Raw genomic sequence first — 15,156 nt, forward strand, 5'->3', positions numbered from 1 at the left:
GCTCCTACAATCCGTCAAGCAGTGCAGCTTCGTAACTTACCAAAGTCATACTAAAACATTTTGACTGATTTTTCAGGGCCATGTATCACATAGAATCAGTTCGAGGTCAGTAAGCACAACCAGAATTGATACATAAGGCGTACTGGATGGTACTGGAAGGCGCACTGTCAGTTTTTTGAGAAAATTGAAGGATTTTAGGTGCGCCTTATAGTCCAAAAAATACAGTACTAACTTTAATGTAGATGAGGCCATCTCTGACACATTACAGGCAGCAGTCCTGCCTGTAGCCACAATAACTTGTAACCACACAGCACCTGTACAGGATAGTTTTTGACCTTCAAAGGTTCTTTGTTGATGGCTTGCTTTAGGGAAGAGAGGGTGCATTAGGATCTGGAAACAGTGGATTATATAAGACTCAAAAAGCAGCTATATAGACACTGAAATTCTAAAAAAAAAAAAATGTTTTGCAATTAAATAATATAACATAGAGTAATATGCAAAGGTCTTGAGCCACCACTTATTTCTTTATAATTAGCTTCCAAAGAGAGTTTATTGTATTTTTAATATGCTCTTGAGCAACTGTTCCCCAGTTTTTCTGATGGTCTTTCAGAGTTTTCTTTGGACATTTGCTGCTTTTTCACTTATTTTCAGTCCAGTCATTGTACGTGACCATTTTCAGAAGAACCTCTTAAAAATCCATTTAATACTGACCTATTACTTTCTAAAACGTTACCCAACTCAAGGGATCTAAAAGTGTTGTGTCTAAACATGACAGGAAACAAACGAAAAGAGCTCATTTTAAATTGGATCTTTAGGTAGATTGGAAAGACAAAAGTGGCAGGCCTGAAAAAAAAAAACAGAAAAGAAAAATAAAACAATCATACAACCAATTTTAAATCAGTACCTTGAGGCACTTGACTACTAGCAGCCATTTACACACATGTATATAATTTGTTTCTGTGGCTGAAAAAACAGAAATTGAGAAAGATTAACAGTCTGACAGCCATAAAATAGTATTTTTACACCAACAAAGTGTTATCAAAAACTTGGCATATCTTGGCATGACATACAATCTTGTGGAGTGATTGATTTGAAGTTTAGGGTTGATTTAAGGTTGAATTGCCATCACTGTACATCTGTATGTACAGAAGGAGTCAGGAAAAAACACTGTGTGGAGGCTTTTTCATGCATTCAGCTGTTGTATTTCAGTTCTTGTGTTTGGGATCTTGTCAAAATAAATGCAGAAACGTACAGTCAGATTTGGATCTACATCCAATGCCATGATTAGTAATATCTTGCCAATTCTCCCAAAACACTGCCAGTGCCATAAAAGCACACCTGGATAGAAAACACACAGTGGAGCACTATCAGTCATGGACAGGTATCCCCAGAGTGCAGACCGCAGCGTTATTAAAGCAGTGTGGGATCATCTCGACAGAGAACAGAAAAGAAGGCAGCCAGCATCCAGAGAAGAGCTTTGAAAGTTCTTCAAGACTGGAGAATTATTCCTGAAGACTATTTAAAGAAATTACAAGAAAGCTTGTCATCGAGTTCAGGCTGTGCTGAAGAATAAAGGTGGTCATACCAGATATTTACTCTCAAGCTTGATAGAGTTGTACAGCCTCTGGCTTTGCCTTATATAACGTATCTTTACTTCTGTTTGCACATTTTATTAAATTGCTGAACCTCTGCCAGTTTCACAGCAAAATACAAAGAGGTGAGGGGTGGCTCGAGATTTTTATGTGGCACTGTACACTTACCATCACTTAAGGGAGCTTTAAGGTTAGGACTTACTCTTACTGTAATTCGTGAATACATTAACATCCTTAAAATCATGCATAATTAAGCATATCAGCCTTTTCATCTGATACTTTCCCATCCATGTTGAATTTGTGTAACACAGATACCCCATCTGCACCTTGTGAGTGTCTTCTAGGGGATTTTCTGTCAGACATGTTTTCTCTTTATGCCCTTCCTTTTTTGGTTAAAACATAAGGCTGATTTGGGACTATGCTATGTGTCCCCATTGACTACAATGGAGACATACACTCTGTATACACTATATATAATGCTCAAAGCACTGCTGTGCTGTCAGTTTGCTAGCATGACTGTACAGTCTTGTTCCACAGTGTTGTTGCAAAGTAGGCAAAAAACACTTTGCTTTTTGTGTTACCTTGATCTCAAATTGATTTTGTCAGTTTTTTATCCTCATCTAAGAGTACAGTTATTAATAGCCGATAGTTGTCAAGGTATTACCTTCATTGAAAGAGAATTTATCCAAATTGAATCTGACAAACTACTAAATTTTTACCCTCAAAGAGCCCATTGAAGTTCTGGAAGAAAGTTGGTTCTGACAGAGCTAGACTATAGGATCAAATCAGCAACACTGAACATGTAAACAACAACCATAAGTAAAGCAGCCATCCTGAGAATACCCTTTGATAAACAGACTTTCATACAGGGCTTCAAATTTATTAGTTCTGCCATCTAGAAAAGAATGTTTATATGCCCCTGGAATCCTTCTGGAATTGTAAGCCAGATGGTAGAAGAATAAGGTGTGCCCACAGCCGTGAGTGTCTATTAACCCTTACCTTCAAAGTGCATCACAACGCCACCTTCAAACCAAATTACTAAGAGGTGTACTTGTGATCAGTGCACCCTTGGCACCTTTATTCAGGACTTCCAATCTATGGAATGGATTGCAAAGTAATTACACAAGGACCACAGAAAAAGAGACTGTGCATAATCCAAATTTCAATTAAAGCTAATGTTTAAACATATAGTAATTCAGGTTGGCCTTGAGAATTAACAAGCAGAAAGTAAATTTTTGCTCATTCTGGAGTTCAGATGGTCATTGGGGACAACGTTTTACAAATTACTGTGAAATAAATAGAGACTATGACTTGAGAAGGGATCTGACCATGACCTGTTTCTGTCTGAGGAGAGAACTCTCCCTTAGATAATTAGCATTCATGGACTGCTTGAAAGGTTCCCTTCACTTTCCATTCAGTTTTCTGACCTGCTCCAACAGGTCAGCATGACCTCTAGCAAACCTCTTCACGATCACATTCATCACTGCATACTTGAAAACCCTTGGCACATTAGTAGCGCTGAAAACCTGACCATCTGCAACTCAGTTTTTAAAAAAAATCAATTTCCACAAATTTACCATCTCAGTAAATGGCTGCATTATTTTAACCTTAAGTATATCCAATGTTGGGAAGGTTACTTTTAAAATGTATTCCATTACAGAATACAGAATACATGCCCCAAAATGTATTCTGTAACGTATTCCGTTACGTTACTCAATGACAGTAACGTATTCTGAATACTTTGGATTACTTAATATATTATCATGCTTTTTACAACAACGTGAATGTACTATTGCTGTGTGATTTATTACTATTACTGAAGGTCCGCGACTCTGAACTGTAGTAAAGGGACCTCTGACTAATACGGCGGGGTCCCTGTCGGCTCGTAGCCGAAAAATAGCTTTACTTTGTTGTGTGGGTCAACTTTTCTTGCGAGAGACAGAGAGAGGCGTTGAAAGACTGCTCCAACGTTCCGTTTTCGGAGGAAAACACGAACACGGTGTACAGTCGAGTCTTAATAGCTTACTTACAACTGGGCTCGTCAGGCACTCTTCTTGGCTGAAGTGGTTATTATTATATTTACATGCTTCCAGCTCCCGTTTTTCCTCGATGACAACTCGTACTTTTCCACTCCCCTTTTTCTCCCTCCTCGCGCTCACAGACCCATAACATGTATGGCAGTCCATTCTCCCTGCAACACGGACTACACTGCCCATGATGCTACATTCTTTAGAGCTATGCTTGTAGCATTCTGCCTGTTAGCTTAGCACAACAACAACAACAACGAAAAGGCGCTCTCTCACCCAGGAAACACACAGTCACAGAGAGAGAGAGCGTCACCCTGTAACCATGGCAACCGTAACGCTGCCGCCTGGAACAGCAGAACGTAGCTGTCAAACAAAACCCAAACAGTCCTGACCCGCGACAATATGAAACAGGAAAGTACCGCAGTGTAATCCATTTATTTCAACAAAGTAACTGTATTCTGAGTACCACCTTTTTAAACGGTAACTGTAACGGAATACAGTTACTCATATTTTGTATTTTAAATACGTAACGGCGGTACATGTATTCCGTTACTCCCCAACACTGAGTATATCATGCTGTAATACTGTGTTTTTGTTTTAGTCGTTATTTTCAATGTCTTTTCTCATCTTCTGGTTACTATGTTTTTGCGTGTCCATTTGTTTCTTTAGTAATTTATAATTGCTGAGTTGATGTAAGTTTCTCTTTAACTTTTGTCACATACAAGGCTTCTGTCACATGGAATTTGCTTACTGGTTGCTAGAAAAAATTCTCTACTCCCCAACTGACAAGCAGTGGCTGATGGTCGTTAGGTTGAAGTATGATGCTGCACAAGAAACATCTCCTTGTGATTGCCTTGGTCACTAGCAGATGGCAGAAATGGAACATTCTCTATTTTTGCAAAACGGAAACAGAGAATGTAAAAGTATGAGTAAACGTTTTGTCGTACTGCTTCAGCCAAAATGTTTGAAAAAACGCAACTTTTTCTTTTAAGCCAAATGGTCTCCTGTTTTGGTTTATGTTGCAATTTTCACAGCTTCACAACAACTCAGAGAGTAGATGTCAACTGTTTGCAGACAATTTGGCAACTTCCATGCAAACAATGGGCAACTGCTGCAATCCACAAGTGATCAAATGCAAGAAGGTTTTGGGTGCAGCAGCATATATTTTTTGTAAATACTTTTTATCAAGCACGTACCAGTTACTTCCATGAAAATTTGCAGTCTTTAGTTGCTCGGGAGACATTAACATTTGAATTTAGCCCCAAAGCTATATAGATTATTGCAACTGTGGTGTTTACAGGTCATTTTTAGTTCTAAAATGTGAAATTCGAAGGCATGGGATCACAGTTTATTACTATAAACATTTAACACACCAGGTTAATGAACAGTTGTTTAAGGTTGTTTAGTAATGCTGTATAAACAGATTGCTAATTATCTGAGCAAAACTTGCCATACTATGCCATAGACATAGTATGTGAACTCACAGTTTTCTTATTGTTCAGAACAGGTGTGAAGCAATTATTTTTAACACTTGCCACTGACTCTCAAATTATATTTCACTTCTGGGAACTTGTATGAAACAGCAATGTAAGCAAACCCTAGGCCCGCACACACAAATACACACACGTGCGTCGTGTTAATGTTTCCTCTGTTCTCCTCTCCCCTGCTCTGGCCTCATCTATTTTAATGCAGTGAGAATGCTGATTGGACAAGATGAACATTTAGACAGGGTGAAAGGAACAGCAGCTTGCAATTTGTCACCTTCTCACTACTTTTTAGTAGTTGAAAGAGATGATGTGGAGAAGGGTTTGACTGGAGAACAGATGCAGAGATAAAAGCGATGCAACAAAGGGAAGAAGACAGTGATCTACTTTCTTCCAAGTGAAAATTGAAACCACTGTCTCATTAACTCTGGAAAAGTTTAAGAATTGCTGGTGGGAAGTAACTTTTAACACATTTGGACAAGTTGCAATAAGTGGGAAAAGAGAGCAGATCCCTCAAGTTTGTCTCGACACCCTTGCCAAATCAAACCCAAAAAACTTTGGATTTTTGTATAGGAGCAATAGCTAAAAGAATGTTGAATAAAGTTTAGCTCAGACAATATGGCAGGACAGATGATTTCATGTAACTCTGACCCGCTTTCAATTGTTGTCAAAGTTGTCAAAAAGTCTGCAAATACATAAGGCCCCTTATGAAACTGTACGGCAGGAAATGCTGTTAATAATTCTCATCATTCACAGCTATCTGTCCTTCTCACACATACATTGATTCACCCCCTTACCCACCCAGTATCTTTCCTAATTTCAAAAGAGAAACCATGCAGTTGTTAACAAGATTGAAAAAAATGTTAAGAGTTGTACATCATTGATTTACACATGTACTTTGTTTAATATGAGAGGACTTTTTATTCAAAGAATGACTCACCTCAAAGGCAGCCTGAAGTGCTGCTTGCATTTCAAAACAGCTGATTAAACCCTTGAATTCCCTTTTCTTATTATGTGTGTGCCTGTGCTTTTTGTTCTGTCTGGTTTAGGCTACAGATCCAGATCTGGGGGCAAACGGTCAGGTCCATTATCGGCTCGTCAACCACCAGGGGCTGTTTTCCATCAATGCCACTGGAACCATTACAACTGCAGTGCCACTGGACAGAGAGGTGAGACGAAGCTACAGATTCTGTTCCTAATTAGTTTAAGGCAAAGCAGACAACTGTAAACGGTAATAGTATTTTTATGACGTAACTCCACAAACAGGAATGGCTGAAAGAAGTGTGTTTTTGGTTTGCAAATCCTTCTATATGTCCCATTCTCTTAAATTTGATCTTTTGATGATGTTGGAGGAGTTTTGTCAAAATCTGGCATTAACATTCCCTTGGAATGAAAGATGAACTGCGGGGCTGAATAAACTGTCAGTGCAGTAAAGATAAACCTATCCAGATCAACTGAAGGGCCAGCAGCTTCTCTTGGATCCTGGGCCAGTTTCTTGCTGGATTTTTGTTTTCCCCATTTCTTAACGACATGACTTTCAGAAACTATTCATATGCTGGAGACTTGCCATTCAGGGCTAATACTTGTTCTTTTGTTCTCCAGTTGTCTAGTTGGCTCAAATTTTTTAAGGACACACTGCACATCATAGCAAGATATGACATGTTTTCAGCAAATATTTTGTTATGAATCATCTTCTTTGTGCAAAAATAAAATATTTTGCCTTTCAAACTGTGTTTTGTTGGCATTTGTTGTAGAAAAACAGTTTTTGTTCCTAATAATAAAGTGCATAAAGAGAAGTTATGTCTAGACACTACAATGGATCATTCCAGTAGTTAGGTGCTGCTTTTATGCTAATATAGGTCTATAACAAACGGACTTAAAATGTGTGCAAAAGAAGCCAAAAAAACCACCTTTCTGAACTGTTGCTAGAGAACTATTGCTCAGAACCATTGCCCTTTAAAAGCAAAATTTAAAGAAAAGAGGAGTGGTTGAAGAGTTTTGCACAGTACTGTCAAACAATATAGTGGTGACATATCCAGCAGCTCAGAATTAAAATCTGGTTGACATGAATGCAAACTGTAATTTGGGTGGTTGGTGGAAGAAAGCTGTGAGAAAGTAATTCTTGTTTGTAGCTTTGTTAATGCTAAATTTTGAATCTGTGTTCTCCTGAAGGTTAAAGGCCATTACTATCTCACGGTTGAAGCCTGGGATGGTGCAGAGAATCCACGGCGATCCAGATTAACACTTCGTGTCACCGTTCTGGATATAGACGACAACAGCCCAATATTCACCCAACAAACTTACAATGTCAATCTACCGGAGAACAGCCCAAAGGGCACTGTTATATTACAATTAAAGGTAAGTGTTTGTAAAGAGGAACAGGTGGTTTTGTAGCTTAGGCGTTTAGCGAATCAAACAAAAAGAAAAAAATCTGTAGTTCACTGGAACTTTTATATCTAAATTTTTGGTAAAGTGAAAAAGTTCTCCAGTGTAAATAAGGCTTTGTTGCAAACAAAAACTTACTGAAACTAGATCATGACAAATAAATCATCTCTGCTGATGCATTGGTTGGTTTTAGATTAGTACAGTTATATCTGAATCAGCAGATAAACAGTGCAGCAAAGAAAGATGGGGGTTTTTTTTGAGAAAACTACCTGCATTATAAAATGTAATTTCTTCAGCAGATAACTCTGGCATGTATTTTTTATCTGAAGAAGATCCAACTCAGTGTTGCTCACAAGTCTTTAAACAAATGAATGGATTCCTAAAGGAACTGTTCTATATTGCTTATGCTGTTTTTATGTGTGCGTTAATTGTTTGTACTGCCATTGATCTAACCAACGATAATTTCCCAGAACAATTGTTTTTTTCTGTTTGTTTTTAGTGTATTTCTGAGAGCAATCACACAGCTTATATGTTTATATGTTTCTTAATTAAAACATCACTTTTTCTTGTCTTCTCAATGTTAGCGTTATCATTTAAATCTCTATAGCACTGTAGAGGTTTAGAAGAACTTTTTTTTTTATCAAATCTTAGCATTCCTTAGCAAAGACACAAATTGCTGGTTTGCATTTATTTTATATACAGATCAAGCTAATATGTTTAATGTCCTTAATAATGTTCTTAATAAATCCCTTTATCTTAAAAATTCCCATTGATGTCAGTCTAATTTAATGTTATTTGTGCACAAATTATTGAAAATTATATTTATGCTGCATGCAGTGATAGAACATTGATAGTTTGATAACACTTGCAGACACGCTGCACACTGCAGCAGAATGTGAGATAAAGCTGCACAGCTACACTTTAAAATTATTACATAAGATATGGACCACCAGCTGTAATTTAAAGGTTACTACCACAGGCATTTCTGACAACAACACAACATAGATCTAATTAAACTGTTATAGTGCGTTACAAGCAGGTATATATGGATTCTTGTCCTACTGACAAGTATTAGAAATTCACATTGCAGTGATATTGCTTTCCTTTCCATGTTCTCTGTAGGCGACAGACGCTGACCTCAACTCCAACCTTACTTACCGAATCAGAACCGAAGGCTCGGACCAGGACATCACTCAGCTGTTCCACATCGACTCCAGAACAGGCGAGCTTTCAGTTCTCAAGGTTCTGGACTTCGAGGCTCTGTCTGAGTCAGAGCCCACATACACGTTCACTGTAGAGGCCCTGGACACAAAGGGAAACATGCCTCCTGGACTAGCCTCTGTTACAGTCAGAATAATGGTGAGTGCGTAGGTATGTGTCTACAAGCTAGTTTCTCTGTGTGGACATAAAGATGGGTAATATTTTCTACTCTTTTAGTAAAGTGTCTTTAGTTTGAAGAAAGGTAAACTGGCGTTATGATGTAGCAGGTATTGGAAGATCATTATGCTTTTTGGTGGGGGTTTAATAAATGAATAATGAATGAAAATGGAATATGGAAAAGGCAAGCAAAGCATTTTCAGTCAGGAAAATAAAAAAGACCAAAAAAGCATTTTAGAACCAGCGTGTGAAAATACAGTGTTGTCTACATTGTAAAATGGCAAGTACCAATTGGCGGATACAACTGCTAACTTGCCATCCAAGTGGCATCGGCAGCATTAGAATTGATTGTTGCAACATCTGTTTGGTGTAGAGTCCAAGCGGCAACCTTTTGGGCTGAAAAAAAGCACCAAAAACTGCATTTTTTTGAATGACCATTTGACACTCGCTCCAAAAGAGAACTTTATAGTAGCAGTCACCATAGCTGGTTTTCCCTTTTAAATCAAATATGTGGAGGAATTCTTTTTAAACCCATCTGTTTAAATCATGTTAAGTCTTACATGTATTGGAGCAAGGCTGCTTTGAGTGTTAGATGGTTGCCAGTTCCTACTAGTTCAAATAACTTGTCACGGTCCGGGGCAGCGGCCGTGTGGAGAGCGGAAGGAGGACTCAAAACGCAGCACTTATTCAGGTGTGAGGGTGATTTATTGATAATATCCAATATAAAGTGGGGATGGTAAAACAGAACTAAGAATGAACTAACTGGGAGAAACTACACAAAGAAATAGCAAACCTGAGCATGAAGGGAGAACAGCAGGGAGAGCACGCAGGGGATTACACCAGGTATGAACACAGACGACGCGACGAGGAGCAGAGGAAAACACACACTATAAGTACACAAAGAGACACTGGGAAATCACACACAGGTGGGAGACACAGCTGGACCTGATTAACCTGACGAGACAGGGGAACACTAACACCAGGGACCAATAGAGGGAGCACAAACCCAAAACCCAGTATCTAAAATCCCAAAACACAAACCATCCCAAAACAGCCCAAGAATGATAAAGAGAATAACAACAATAAGGAACACAAACACAAAGTCACTGAGTCATGGCCGCAGGACCATGACAGTACCCCCCCCCCCCCCCTCAAGGGCTGGCCCCTGACAGCCACAGAAACACACCACCAGACCCGGGCGGGCGGCAGGGGGCCCAGGACGGAGGGACCGGGCCATGACCAAAACGAAGACCCCAGAGTCCCAAACAAACGTTCACAAAACTCACAGCGGAGCAGAGTCCGAAGCACAGTTCAGGCGGCCGGCCACGAAGAAGGCCGCGGCGGCGCGTAAAGAGTTCGGGAGGCCGTCCACGAAGAAGGCCGTGACGGCGCACAAAAAGTTCAGGGGGCCGACCGTGCGGAAGGCAACGGCGGCCGCTCAGGCGAAGAGGGTCCGGGGGCCGGCCGTGCGGAAGGCAACGGCGGCCGCTCAGGCGAAGAGGGTCCGGGGGCCGGCCGTGCGGAAGGCAACGGCGGCCGCTCAGGCGACGGCGCCCGGCCAGTAGCCTAGCCAGCGGTCTAGAAAACGGCCGTTTAGCTCCAGACCCAAACGAGACTGGGCCAGGCGAGGCTGAAGGCACGGAAGCCGGGGCCGCAGCGGGCGAAGATGCTGAAGACGCTGCTGCAGGCGATGGTGCGGATGCTGAAGACGCTGCTGCAGGCAATGGTGCGGATGCTGAAGACGCTGCTGCAGGCGATGATGCAGACACGAAGGCTGGACCAGACGAAGATGCAGACACGAAGGCTGGACCAGATGAAGATGCAGACACGAAGGCTGGACCAGACGAGGGTGAAGCCGGGCCGGGCGAGGATGAAGCTGAAGCCGGACCAGGCGAGGATGAAGTTGGACCAGGCGAGGCTGAAGCCGGGCCAGGCGAGGATGAAGGCGAGGATGAAGCCGGGCCAGGCGTGGATGAAACCGGGCCAGGCGAGAATGAAGCCGGGCCAGGCGAGGATGAAGCTTCAGGCTGAGGCGTGGCAGTAGCAGGTGGTAGCGCTGCAGGTGATGGTACTGCAGGAGGCGGCGCTGCAGCCACAGGTGGAGAAGCAGCCACAGGTGGAGAAGCAGCCACAGGTGGCTGGACGGGATCCTCGGGCCCCCCAGCAGGCGAAACAGGAGGCTGGACGGGCTCCTCGGGCCCCCCAGCAGGCGAAACAGGAGGCTGGACGGGCTCCTCGGGCCCCCCAGCGAAAACAGCCGCAGAACCAGTGGGCACCGGGGCCCCCGGCACACATGAAACATAACCAGTAGGCACGGGGGCCTCTGGCACACATGAAACAAAACCAGTAGGCACGCGGGCCTCTGGCACACATGAAACAAAACCAGTAGGCACGCGGGCCTCTGGCACACATGAAACAAAACAAGTAGGCACGTGGGCCTCCGGCACACATAAGGAGGGCTGCAGCTGCGCAGAGCACTGACCCTGCTCAGGCAGTGACAGCCCGGTGCAGTTCACAGCTGGCATCTTGGCCTCCAGGGGTCCAGAGTAAGCTGAGGGCAGTAACCCAGCCTCTGGGGAAGCCCCGGAGTGAGCAATAGTCTCTAATGTTGCCAGCTTTTGAGGAACAAGTCCGTAGTGAAACAGTTTGTCTCCCTGCTCAGAAACAGCGGTGGAAAAGCAGTGTGAAGGTTGTGACTCAGCCATTAACTGAACTACGGGTTGCGGCGATGCTAGCGGTGGTGGTGGCTGAGTGGCTGACTGGAGCGGCGGCAGAACATGTAATTGTGCCCTTAGGGAGGCTAACGGTGGAGCTACAGACTGGGAAGCTTGTAGCTGGACACAGAACTGAGCCGGAGAATGGCAATAAAGTCCTGGCTCAGAAGGAGCGGCAGAGACACAGTCTGTCAGTTTTGCAGCGGGTTTGTACACGCCCACTTGGGAAGGATCCGTTACCACGAAGGTAGGTAAGCGATCCATACAGTCTCCCATCCCGCTCTGAATAGCCCCAGAAAACAGAGTCCCGGAATCTGGGGAAGCCAGAACATGTCGCTCGCTCACCGCCTAGGGCTGCTCGAAAGTAAAAGCAGACGGGGGGTGAAGTCCGAGGTCCAAAAGGAGGAACTCCCGCTCCCACGAACAAAGCGAGCCCAGAAGCCATGGGAGACCGGTCACCAGACGCTGTAGCCGCCTCTCTATAGCGCGCTGGGACGTGCCACCCGGGTTTTCCAGCCACCGGTCGATGAGCTCAATTCAATTCAATTCAATTCTTTATTTATTTGTCACATGTAGTTATAGCTGGTACAACATACAGTGAAATGTTTTTTCTGGCTAAAAAAGTACTCCCCCCGACTGTGCAAACATGCTAAAAAGGATTTTACATAAGCTAAGAAAAAAAGGAAAAGAAACAAAAGTTAAAAGTAAAAAAATATATAAAAAAACAATGTAAAAGTCCATATGTTTGTGCTTATAAATATATATCCATGACGTGCAAGATATTGCACTGTAATGATTTGAATGAGAAGACTATAAAAATATACATATTTACATAGTACAGATGTATATAATAAGGTACGGATAAGGTTCAGAGAAGAAAGATAAAGTGCAAATTATGTACTGTGTGTGAGATTGTCCATCATGTTGTCCGGTTTGTGTTTTGGTTGAGGAGTCTCACTGTTTGTGGGTAAAAACTCCTCCTGAACCTTTCTGTTCTTGTTTTCAGGCTACAGAGGCGCTTCCCTGACCTCAGTGGCCTGAACAGTTTGTGGGCGGGATGGCTAGAATCCCTAATGATCCTGATGGCCCTGGATCTGCACCTTTCAGCATAGATGTCCTGCAGTGCTGGTAGAGATGTTCCCATAGTGCGTTCAGCTGTGCGCACAACCCTCTGCAGGGCTTTCTGTTGCTGTACTGTGCAGTTCCCGTACCACACCATGATGTTGTTGCACAGGATGCTCTCAATGACACCAGTGTAGAATCTCCTCTGTATATTCTTGGAGATCTTAAACCTCTTTAGACGCCTCAGGTGATAGAGGCGCTGTCTGCCTTTACTAATGAGGAAGTCCGTGTGTGTACTCCAAGTGAGGTCCTCGTTGATGTGGACACCGAGGTATTTGAAGTTGGAGACTCTCTCCACAGGGGTTCCATAGATCTGAATTGGGGTGTGAGTTTTCTCACCTCTCTGTTTTCTGAAGTCAATCACCATCTCCTTTGTTTTACTGATGTTCATGGAGAGGTGATTTGCCTCACACCACTTTGCTAGTCCATCCACCTCACTCTGGTAGGCCTGTGTGGCATCGATGAGATTTTCCCGTAGCTCCCTGGACGGGTTAAGCGCTGCTGGGTCCATGTTGTGTTCGCGTCGTACTGTCACGGTCCGGGGCAGCGGCCGTGTGGAGAGCGGAAGGAGGACTCAAAACGCAGCACTTATTCAGGTGTGAGGGTGATTTATTGATAATATCCAATATAAAGTGGGGATGGTAAAACAGAACTAAGGATGAACTAACTGGGAGAAACTACCCAAAGAAATAGCAAACCTGAGCATGAAGGGAGAACAGCAGGGAGAGCACGCAGAGGATTACACCAGGTATGAACACAGACGACACGACGAGGAGCAGAGGAAAACACACACTATAAGTACACAAAGAGACACTGGGAAATCACACACAGGTGGGAGACACAGCTGGACCTGATTAACCTGACGAGACAGGGGAACACTAACACCAGGGACCAATAGAGGGAGCACAAACCCAAAACCCAGTATCTAAAATCCCAAAACACAAACCATCCCAAAACAGCCCAAGAATGATAAAGAGAATAACAACAATAAGGAACACAAACACAAAGTCACTGAGTCATGGCCGCAGGACCATGACATAACTAAAGTATTGGTGGCTTTTGGATCATTTTAAATGTAAATATCTAACAAATAATATGGTTTACTGTGTGATTAATTATTATACTAACAGACCTCCCAAGAAGTCTGTCCTCCAGTTTTGGTGAGTAAAATTTGGGTATTTTATTTTTATGCTCTTATTAGCAGGTATCTGTGTCTGTGCAATGCACCCATAAAGTCTATGGATGCGACTTGCTAATCACCTTTGCTAGTGTTAGCAGATAACTTAGCATTCCACCCTCTCGTCCAAATACAGTCCCTTCTGGCTCCAAAAAGCAACACAGTGATGCTCACAATCATACAAAAAAAAGGGTTCACAAACCAATTTGTGATGAAACAAGTGGTGCTGCCATATACCAGAAGAAGCACATGGTGGACTGCTGTGGGTGGATACACTCAATGTAAAACAGTATAAATATAGGCTCAAACATATTGTATTGCCCAAGGTTTTCACTCGTCTGCCATCACATGCATATAAACTTGAGTGACATCACATATTTTAATTCATAAGCTTTAATATAATGTTGGCACATCCTTTGCAACTATAATAACATTAACTCTTCTGGGAAGGCTTTCCACATTGTTTAGGAATGTATTTATTTTTTACCATTCTTCCAAGGTATTTCCAAGGTTTGACACTGATGTTAGATGAGAAGGCCTGTGTCACAGTCTCTTCTGTAAATTATCCTAAAAGCGTTCTGTTGGGTTGAGGTTCCCAAACTGTTCCCACAAAGTTAGGACCATGAAGTTGTCCAAAATGCATGCATTTATTATTGAAGCATTGAGAGTTAATTTGACTGGAACTAAGGGCCCGAGCTTAACTCCTGAAAAACAAACCAACACCATAATGCCCCCTCCACCAAACTTTACACTTGGCACAGTGCAGTAAGACAAGTACCGCTCTCCTGGCAACCACTGAACCCAGGCACATTTGTCAGTTTGCCAGATGGAGAAGTGTGATTTTCTACGGTGTGATTTCTTGATTTTATACACCTTTGGCCATGGAAGTGAGTGGAACACCTGAATTGAATTATTTGAATGAATTGGTGAGGAAATATGCATAAGTGTGCTGAAGGTTTTACAATAACCTTTGATTAGACAAGGTCCAGGCCTATTAACCTCTTGCTAGTGATCATGATTGCATACTACTCTATGCAGAGGTATATAATGCTCAAGCCTACAGTGATCTGGAAACTGCTGGAAGCACCAGTGTGATCGTCCACAGTGAAACCAGTTTTAGATCACCATGGACAAACAAAGTGATGAATTAGAAAGAAGTCCCTATCCAGTCGTTAAGTGATGACGTGACGAATCCTACTTCCGGGCCTAAAGTAGTCTGCGTTTAATATGGCTTTTGTGTTAACATGTTTAATGTTTTGTATTTTCTTCTATTTAATC

General features: G+C 42.5%; 1 protein-coding gene across 1 annotated transcript in view; it reads left to right on the forward strand.

Annotated features, from left to right (window-relative positions):
• Positions 1–15,156, forward strand: part of LOC101480347 (protocadherin-15) — a 214,916-nt gene that overhangs the window by 120,969 nt on the left and 78,791 nt on the right. Inside the window, exons 22-24 of the mRNA XM_076887498.1 lie at positions 6,153–6,272; positions 7,276–7,461; positions 8,611–8,847. Of these exons, the coding sequence (XP_076743613.1) occupies positions 6,153–6,272; positions 7,276–7,461; positions 8,611–8,847 (543 nt within the window). The remainder of the gene's footprint in view (positions 1–6,152; positions 6,273–7,275; positions 7,462–8,610; positions 8,848–15,156) is intronic.

The sequence above is a fragment of the Maylandia zebra genome, linkage group LG8 (genome assembly GCF_041146795.1).
Source record: "Maylandia zebra isolate NMK-2024a linkage group LG8, Mzebra_GT3a, whole genome shotgun sequence".
NCBI classification, from domain to species: domain Eukaryota; kingdom Metazoa; phylum Chordata; class Actinopteri; order Cichliformes; family Cichlidae; genus Maylandia; species Maylandia zebra.